The 10,200-nt window shown below is 45.7% G+C and overlaps 1 protein-coding gene across 2 annotated transcripts in view; it reads right to left on the reverse strand.

Annotated features, from left to right (window-relative positions):
- Positions 1 to 632: 632 nt before the first annotated feature.
- The window catches only part of SMOC2 (SPARC related modular calcium binding 2), a 193,554-nt gene continuing 183,986 nt past the window's right edge, over positions 633 to 10,200 (reverse strand). For both annotated transcript variants that reach the window (XM_017507610.2, XM_017507609.2), the window contains exons 12-13: positions 4,408 to 4,445; positions 633 to 2,149 (exon numbers count right to left, since the gene is read on the reverse strand). In XM_017507610.2, the coding sequence (XP_017363099.1) occupies positions 2,132 to 2,149; positions 4,408 to 4,445 (56 nt within the window). In that variant the 3' untranslated portion in view covers positions 633 to 2,131. The remainder of the gene's footprint in view (positions 2,150 to 4,407; positions 4,446 to 10,200) is intronic.

Genomic DNA, 10,200 nt, shown 5'->3' on the forward strand with positions numbered 1-10,200 from the left:
CAGGGCCACAATTCCAGGCCGCTCAGCCTCTACTTCCCAGGTTCAAGTGATTCTCCTGCCTCAGCCTCCCAAGTAGCTGGGATTGCAGGCACCTGCCAACATGCCCAGGTAAGTTTTGTATTTTTAGTAGAGATAGGGTTTCAACATGTTGGCCAGGCTGGTCTCAAACTCCTGACCTCAAATGATCCACCTGCCTCAGCCTCCAAAGTGCTGGGAGTTCAGGCGTGAGCCACTGTCCCCAGCCGCCAGCTTTAATCAAAATAAGACACGTTTTGTTTCTTCTGAAGTTTCCCATAGCACTGGGTGACATAAGCAGCACTGGACCATGTGGAGTTAGGAGTGATGGACAGACCACCTCCCACGCGGTCAGGCGAACACAAACGTGTGTGGCATATGTGAACACTCCCAGTTCCCTTCCCGTGCACGGGAGGAGGCGGCTTATGCCTCTACCAGCATCCCCACATCCCAGGTGGGAACTGCAGGGTCATCTAAAGTCACACACCGCTCAGGGACAGAGACAGAATTCCAATTCTTTCTGCCCAGAGCCCTGCATCTCCCTCCCTTACAGTGGACACCTGTAAAATTAGGCAATGATAAAAGTCTGCATTTCATTGGAAAGAAAAGACTAATATGTTTCAATAGCATATTTTATTTTAATGTAAGAAAAATGATTAAATTCAAAGATCAGAAATATAAAAGATTATCCAAAGAGTTGCGGATCATCACTGTTTCTTAACGGCACAGGCATGTACTTGAGCTTCCTGTGGCTCCAACGCCTTGTTTTTCCCTTGCACGGTTTAAATAAGTCAGAAGCCTCAGTCAGTGTCTCTGCAGCATCCGCCAACATCATTCTACAAGACACGTCTCGGGGGATTTGCGGCCATGAAGATTTTTTCCAACCAAACCTCTGAGCCAAGATGGCATCCGCACCCGGAGGACCTGCTCCTGACTGTTCTCCAACCGGTTCCTTAAAGGCAGTGGGCGTGCTGACTGAAGGCCCGGCCCAGGCCTGAGGGCAGCGGCTGTGCACGCAGGCCAGTCCGTTGGTCACTGTGTGGGCATTCCACACCTGTCCTTCTCTGTCAGGGCCACTCTGATGAATGTCCCATTGGCAAGTTCTTGTACCGCGATGCATTCAGATAAGCAGAGAGGAATGGCAGGGGCCTGCAGGCGCCTCTCCCTGGCTGCCGACACCCGCCCCTGGGTACCATGTATCCACTGTGCCTTCAGTAAGGAGCTGCTCGTCATTTGTTCAGGTGAAGATTTTACCTTCCGGTAGCCCTGGGGTGGACCAGGCAGGAGGACAAGGAGAACAATGTCCATGTGTAGGAGAAAAACTCCCCAGACGAGCCTGTTAGCCGGCTCGGTCACACTGGGACTGGGTTTACTTTTCGGAAGGATGGGCCCCTTCTAGGCAGCCTCCCACCAGCAGAAAGGACTCTCTAGGACTAATTCAAGCCCCAGGGCCAAAATCAAACAGAAGCTTACAATGGAAAAGCAGAGATCCTTTGAGCCAAAGTATCACACCAAAGACAGTTTGAAAATATTAGTTCCTCCAGGGGAACCACCTGTACTTAACGGACAGCTTTAGTGGTCGCGTGATTCATTGTGTGAGCAAGATCTCTGGAAAGCCAAACAAGACACACCAACGGAAAATCCCAAGAAACCAACCAACCCCTGCACGTTAACTGCCCGAAGGGTCGGCCGTATGTCAGAAACTTCCATGGAAACGAGAAGCTTCCAACTTGATTCCACAATGCTGTAAGCATGGCCGCCTGGAAGCGCCAGCAGGGAGGGGTTGGGGAAGCCATAGGATTGCAAGCAGAGTGCCCAGAGCTCTACAGCTAACGTGGAGGGCGAAGAAGAAATCCAGCCAAAATGCATTCGAATACAACATCTCCACCACACACCGATTTCCAAGGTCAAAAGACGATACATACATTGTATGTGATTAATTTTCTGAAGCCAGCTCTCCATTTTCACAGATTAAAACAGTCTGTTTAAATATCTCATTTCTACAAAGTGAATTTACATTTAAAGTACAAAGTGCAAATACTATGTGTTTCTGTAATTGCTCTTTGGTGAGGGAATTTCCCACATGTCTAGGAACTGCCTTCGGTGTGTAAGCCATTTATCCTTGTTTCCTTGGCTGAAAAGAAAAAAGAGACGTTATATTAAGAGGTGTGCATTACTCATCAGTGAAGACTCAGGCTTGCCCTCTGGAAATGAACTGAACCAGAGAGGGCTGGTCTGGTCTTGTGAGTTGTAAGGATGGGTGAAAAGCAATGAAGGCATTTTGGACACTGGGAGCATCTTCACACTTTCCTTCTTTTACATGTTAGAAATATTGAGGAAAATGTATCATTTCAAAAAGTAACATCTACTGTAAATGTTATAAGTACTAAATATATTAAATGTTTTTCAGAATGTCTTATCACCTTGATTATGCAACAGTAATTTTAATCATATAACTTAAACTTCAAGTTTGATAAAGGCAAATTTGATATAGTTGATTCTTAATTTTCCTTTTTATCTTTTTCGTTCACTATTTTGCCTCTTTAAGAAGAAACCCAACTTAAAAAGTTTGCTTATTATAATGATAAACAACTGTAATTCAGCACCTTGACTTTCAATTAAAAGCAATTTAGAATGAAAAAAAAAGCAATATACAGTTTCCTGGACTTTTTTTTTCAAGAGTGCCAATTCCTACAAATGTTGATCCACTCTTGTTTTATTATTTCAAATAACTATAAAGTTGAGGAGGTTTCTGGGTTGGCTGTTATTCTCCTTGATAAAGATCTGAGGAGGTGAGAAGACAAACCTACCTCCTACCCTAAACCTGAGGTTTAAATCAGTTATACATAAAGACAACCCATCGAAGCATTTTACCCGTCACTAAAGATGGTCAGGGCCGCTGCAGGAGAAGGTGGACTAACATTTTAAGCTATCAGACACAGCTCTGACGGCTCTGGAGCTGCAGTGGAAGCTGAAGAGGTCAGGAACAAGCGCGCCTTTCCATTTCATATGACCGTCATGCACCCTCCTCTGAGCCCTTCTTGTGATATGGGCCATGCATACAGCAAATGCCTTGCTGGCTCTATGTTACCCTTTGAGATGTTTCAAAGAAACATGGTGACCTTCAATGGCCAAGGGCAGCAGGAGCTGCAGCTGGCTTGCCCATTAGGACCTAATCCCAGCATCAGTTTGCAGGAATAGCTACTGCACGAAAGGCATGGAGGTCCGTGTGTCCACTCAGGCCCTATAAAGGGAGGGGAAAGCTGCTTCAGTTTCTCTTTTTGAAAAAAAAAAGGGCTGAAGCAGGAGGCGTGTGCTTTGAACTGAGCTTATGTCAGATGCCAGAGAACCGGGGGCACGTGAGTACAGTGATGCTGTTCTGGAATGAAAACAACCTTCTGGAGGTCTTGGCACTCAGGGAGGGTAATTACTTTCAGAACAGCCCCGTTTTAAAGTGTAAGTGATTTGCGGTGAGATTTAAGAAGTGAAAACCATAAACATTTGCTAAACAAAGGACAGCATATCACACATCTTTCCTCATGAAAGGTTTTAAATTACATCCAAGGTGTGTGCTGGAGCCTCCACTTAAACCCACAACAAATACAGGGGCTTGCCTTAGGAAATAGCAGCTTGACTTCAAACAGGTGCAGACAAAATAAATCACAAATTGACTACTGGTAGGGAAGAAGTGGGATTTTGCCCTGGCTTCGGAGGAGAGAGACGGGAACCCACTCATGTTTATCTTCTGGAAAATGTTCTTGACATCTGATAGTTTGTGGCTCAGGGTGCCAGAGGACACCACGAGTGCATCCTCCAACTGCAAACATAGAGAGAAACAGATGCGTGTTTGTGAACACACAGCAGGAGGCTAGAGTCCCTTTCAGAGACTAATGCTTGTCTTTTTGGGACCCCAGGAAGACACAGAAATCCACCTGTGCACGGAGGATGCCTCCTGTTCCTGAAGCCTCCCTAACAAAATGCAGGAACCAAACTACAAACTCTCAGACAATTGCTAAAATGATTTCAGCCCTGCATGGTGGCTCATGCCTGCAATCCCAGGTGGTTTGCTTGAGCCTTGGAGTTCGAGACTAGCCTGGGCAAAAAGGCAAGACCCCTCCTCTTAAAAATACCTACAAAACAAGGGAATTCAGGAATTTTTTTTAATAATCAAAAGTTTGAATAATAACCTTTTTTCGATCACCAGGTTGGTGATTTCGGACAGGGTTCTGTGAGGCTGCTTTAGTCCCCACAGGGAGATACCATAAGGTTGCCTCCCCTGAATTCTTTCTTTTCTTGGAAGGTACTGACCATTGCAAATCAACACAACTCTGAATTTTTATTGTTTGTGATTTAAAAAGGAAATGGTTAAGAGTAAAATACAAACATACTTACTTGTCTATTAGACGAACTTTCAGCATTACCTCTGGGGGCTAGCAGGAAAAAAAAGATATTATTAAAAATCAAAGACTCATTATTTAATGAAAGGTTCAACATAATTTCAAGAAGGAGTCCACATCACTTTAGAAAGATGTTATCAATTGGCAAACTCATTTACATGAAAACACATGCATAGTCACCCCTCAATATCCAGACGGGGTTGGGTCCAGGACCTCTGCAAACCAAAGTCCTCCTGTTCTCCAGTTTCCCATACAATACGTGTAATATTTCAATATACTCTAAACTCATCCTGCTATAAACTTTAAATCATCTCTAGACTACGTAAAATACCTAATGCAATGCAAATACTAAGTTAACAGTTGCTATACTACGCGGTTTTGTATTTGTATGACGGTTTTGTATTTATATAACAGTTCTATACTACATGGTTTTGTATTTGTATCTTTCTGCTGTCTTTGAGCATTTTTGATGAGAGATTGCTTCAATCCACAGAAGAGCTAACTATATACACACTGAACATAGATTATTAGTGGATTATATACTTTCTAACAATATGGATTCTCTGGTCCAGCCTCAGAAGAATGTTTTACTCTACTCCAAACTCTGAGGTAAGTCCACCCTCTCTGGAAAACTGAATTCTAGATGCTTCTAAACCTCTCCCCAGTGGAGGGGATTCGTGTCCCTGGGTGCCGGGAGCAAAGCCCTCAGCAATGCCCCGACAAGGGTTTGTTGAAGTCTTTGGTTTTATATTAAAATCAGGAGACATCCACATGCTTGGCTGAAAACAGTTTTCCCCTAAACTTCAGCTACGATCGAAGCCTGAGGGAGCCGCACTTTGTCTCCTGGCTTCCCCGCCCGGGGCTTCCAGGGAAGGTCTCCCTCCTGCTCCCAGCTCAGCTTCCACTCTTTCGCCTCCGTGGAAACCACTGGGAAGCGCCCCAGGGGCTCCAGCACCCTCATCTCCGTCCTATCTTCACCCACTCACTGGTGGGCTCTGTTGGCCTCAGGGTTTTAAATACTCTCTATTTCCTGGCAGCTCCTGAGGACACATATTGCTGTCATCTTCAGCACGGACCTTTCTTTCCTCAATCCATATTCTCAGATCCAACTTCATTATCTCCAAGTGGATTTCCATTCAACAGGCAGTTCAAAGGAAACAGGACCCAACTGGACCCATGACCTTCCCTTTAAAACCTACTTTCTGACGTATTCATCTCAGGACACAGTAACCACATTCTTGAGCTGCTCAGAGCAAACTTTTGGAGTCATCGTCACTCCTCTCGGCTCTAACCTTCCCCAAATCATCTGGGAGCAAATCCCTCAGGCCCTACACACAAAGTCTTTCCGGAGTCCAGCACTTCCAGCACGCGCTGCTACGTGGCCAGGATCATCCACCTCTCCCATGTGGACCCGGGCAGACCCATCACCACGCTGCTCCTTCAGCCCTTCCCATCGGCTGGAGGTGGGATGTGCTCTGCCCTGACTGCTCATGTGGTTAGCATCTTCTCCCCACTCCCAGGCACGCTGGGCACTGCAGTCCTCTGTCCTCTGCAGGCTGCTCCACCCAACACACCTTGGTTCTCCTCTGCTCCTCACATCTCCACTCAATGGCTCCTTGTGGGGCCCTCTCCCTGCCCCGAATCTAACGTTCCAGCTCTCTCGACCCTCCCTTACGCCTCCTCCACAAGCACCCCCTATCGTGCTGGGGGGTTTCTTATTTACCTGATGACTCACTTCCACACTTGTAAGCTCTAAAGGGACTGTTATGTTTGCTGTTATGCTGTCAGTGTCTAGAATGGAAAGCACTTGATCAATAGCTTTCAAATGAATCAATAAAGGGAAGCAGGCTTCATTCCATATTTCTTGATTAACTGTTGATTTCTGCCCGCTCAATAAAAAAAAACCAAGTAAAGAGCAAAACTGTTCTATTTTCAAAGTGTCTTCCCTTGCCATAACGCAAATAGAAACACAGTGTGAAAAGGTGAAAGGCAAGCATATTAAGTAAACTGCAAAAACATGAAGCAGCGACTAAATCTGTGATGTTTTCAATAGTTGGTTTTAATGGTCTAAGTGCCAAAATGAGTACTGCAGCTCATCTACTTGTCTTGCCTGAAATGATCACTTTAAGGGAAAAAATTGGCTTTTCAGCCAACAATTCAAATTTAAAGACTATTAGAGTGATACTTTGAATCTATTCTGAGCCAATTTGTTCAACAATTGCTAGCTTTTTGTTGAATTGTTTGCTGATTAACAGAATTCTCCTGGAAGTTGGAAGTAGCTGTAGATTAAAGTTGTAAGAAAAAGTTAATATTCTTTTTTTTGGTGGGGGGTGGAAATGGGGTCCCACTTTACCACCCAGGCTGAAGTGCAATGGCGTAACCTTGGCTCACTGCAACCTCGGCCTCCCAGGCTCAAGCAATCCTCCCACCTCAGCCATCCAAGGAGCTGGGACTACAGGCATGTGCCACCATGCCCAGCTAATTTTTTTGTATTTTTGGTAGAGATGGAGTTTTGCCATGTTGCCCACACGGGTCTTGAACTCCTGAACTCAGGCAATCCACCCGCCTTGGCTTCCCGAAGTGCTGGAATTACAGGCATGAGCCACCATGCCTGGCCAAAAAAGTTAATATTCTTGAGTGTAAGGAAAAAAAAAAAAACCTACCTTACTATATACATTAAAAAAACATAAATTTCATTAATGTCACCTGGCAGAATATTCCACTTAAGATGCGGTTGGGAAAAGCACTACTCAGAATACATGAAAGGCAGGAAATTCATACATTATTTGTTAATTTTAATAGAACAGGACATACATTTTCAAAATAAATGTATAGCAATGCCACGTCAACAAAAATGTGTCTTGGTGACACTATAGGAGAGACAGAGAGAAAGAGGCTGTGCATTTCACCACCATCAAAATAAAGTTCAGGAACCCTTGGGGGAGTTTACGTCACCTGGTATGGAACGATTTGATTGGTTCCAGGTTGGGGGAGTTTACGTCACCCGGTATGGAACGATTTGATTGGTTCCAGGTTGGGGAAGTTTACGTCACCCGGTATGGAACGATTTGATTGGTTCCAGGGTGGGGGAGTTTACATCACCCGGTATGGAATGATTTGATTGGTTCCAGGTGACGGGCAAACATGCCCTGGGCTGACAGCAACATGCCCGGAGGAGTCACAGCCAGCACGACTTTGCGGGGGAAAAAGATAACTTGGTCAAAATGAATATCTCGTAATTTCTGAGTTTTTGTGTAATGGTTATTTTTGGAGAATTACGAGGGCATGTTGTAATCTTTTGTGAATTTTTATTTTTTAGTTCCTCAGAAATATGTCCTTTCTTATCTTTATAAACTCGCAATCATTTTCAATTATTCTCATTTGCATTTTTATAACAGTGAAAATGTATATCAAACTTTTAACTAATATGTCATAGTTTCATTCATTTAAATGCAACTTTTTTGTAATCGCTTAAAATAAGTATGATTAATTTAGAAAGCACATATACTTATGATCCCATTTTGTAGAGAAAAACCAAGGTACATACATATGTACATATAAAAATAGAAATTTTTTATGGAAAGCCGTGATCTAGGTCTGATTATCACTAAGAATAAAGGACCAAATGTTACTTATGTTATTTATTTGATTTCTCATATATCTTAGAATAAAAAGTGCATTGCTCAGCAGTGAGCAAAAATACAGAAAAAAAAAAAATCTAGTAACAGTGTAGACATTTAAAATGGCCTCACTAATCTCCTCCTGAATCTTTAGGTTTTTCTGACTTGTCGCTATTACAAACTATACAGGGTAGAAACAATATAATTGATAATGATTTTTTTTTTTTGAGTCAGAAAAAAAGAAAAATTCTGTAAGGAAAATGAAAGGGCTGCAAAATCAGCTAAATATGTATCCACGTCCACAATGTTCATTTTTGACTATGACCAAATTGCCTCTTTTGCCAAATTGCAGCTTATTTTGCTAGAAGCCATCATACGCTTTCTTCCTGATTACTAAGAGGACAATAAAGCTGAGACATATCAGGTTATTCAGCAGGATCTAAAGAAGATACCTCAAACTTCTGCAACAACTTAACCATTTCACCGAAGACGGCAGCATCGGCAGAGGCCATGCTGCGCTCCACTGTCCATCCATCCTCCTTGCCAGGGGCTACGCACCCCCAGCCCATCCACGTTACTTCCCTGCCCCACGCTGTGGCTCAGGCCACTGGAATGTGGGAGGCTGAAAGGCCCCATGTCTGAGCGTCTGCCTGCCCTGCGGCTGTGCGGGTGGCTCAGCCTCTCCTGCTTCTCTGCCACATCCCTCCAAGACCTGTGCTGACCCGAGCTGGCCCTGCATTCCCATCCAGGGCAGCAAGGTGGCGACCCACAGCCCCTATGCTCTGTGAACCAGAAGGAAACACTTGGGTCCTAAGGCACTGAGATTCCCTAGTCACTTGCATGCATCATGACCCATGGCAGCTCATGACTCATAAATGTCACCTTCATTTCAGTATACCAATATATGCAATGAAACAACACTTCCTCACAGGGCTTTCTCCCAGCGCCACTGAGAGCGCCATGTACCCTTCACCACCAAGGTCCGCTCAGCCTTAGCAGAGAGCAACGTGGACCAGTCCTAGAGGGAACGCACAACATTTCCAAGTCGGGAGACACTGCTCACAACAGCTGTCTTAATGGTGCGGACACTTTGCAAAGAGAGTGTCCAAGGGATTTAGCCTGAGCATGAGGGACAGGTATTATCCCATCAGAATACAGTCTGTGGATCTACCAACCAAACTACAACGTCCACCCTCACCCACCCTGCAGCCTCCACCCTCACCCACCTACAATCTCCACCCTCACCCACCCTGCAGCCTCCACCCTCACCCACCTACAATCTCCACCCTCACCCGCCCTACAGCCTCCATCCTCACCCACCCTACAGCCTCCACCCTCACCCACCCTACAGCCTCCACCCTCACCCACCTACAATCTCCATCCTCACCCACCCTACAGCCTCCACCCTCACCTAGCCCCCAAATCTTCATCCTCACTCAACCAACAATCTCCACACTCACCCAGCCTATAACCTGGGTGCTTTGTTTACAGGCAAGCCTGCATGGGAGACCACATCACGGGCTCAGTGCAATCCCTCGCTCTCTCTGTCTCTTGGCTGACCCTGGGGCTTCCCATGTGGCCCCCACAGCACCGCAGGGCTTCCTCTCCTTGGGATCTGTGAGTAACACACTATCTTTTCAATTGTCTACTGATGCGTTTGCCAAATGACAGCTCAAATTTCCTATCAGTACACTGCGTTTTAAAATAGTAGGACGCATAGATGAATTCAGGACGTTTGCCCTAAGAGGCCTTGATCCAGCCCAGAGAGCCAATGCTAGTGTTTACGCACCACACACGGTACACATACATACAGCATACCATACATACATACACCACACACCACATACACACCACACACACACACCACACACGCCACCCAACACCCTCTCCATACATACATAGTCTGAGCTGTGTCCTGAGGTGGTACAGGATGGGGGAGCTGTGGGTTCCTCCGGAGGGTGGCATAGGAGCAGGGCGGTGTGGGATGGGGGAGCTGTGGGTTCCTCCGGAGGGTGGCACAGGAGCAGGGCGGTGTGGGATGGGGGAGCTGTGGGTTCCTCTGGAGGGTGGCACAGGAGCAGGGCGGTGTGGGATGGGGGAGCTGTGGGTTCCTCTGGAGGGTGGCATAGGAGCAGGGCGGTGTGGGATGGGGGAGCTGTGGGTTCCTC

The sequence above is a fragment of the Cebus imitator genome, unplaced genomic scaffold (genome assembly GCF_001604975.1).
Source record: "Cebus imitator isolate Cc_AM_T3 unplaced genomic scaffold, Cebus_imitator-1.0 Scaffold380, whole genome shotgun sequence".
Taxonomy (NCBI): domain Eukaryota; kingdom Metazoa; phylum Chordata; class Mammalia; order Primates; family Cebidae; genus Cebus; species Cebus imitator.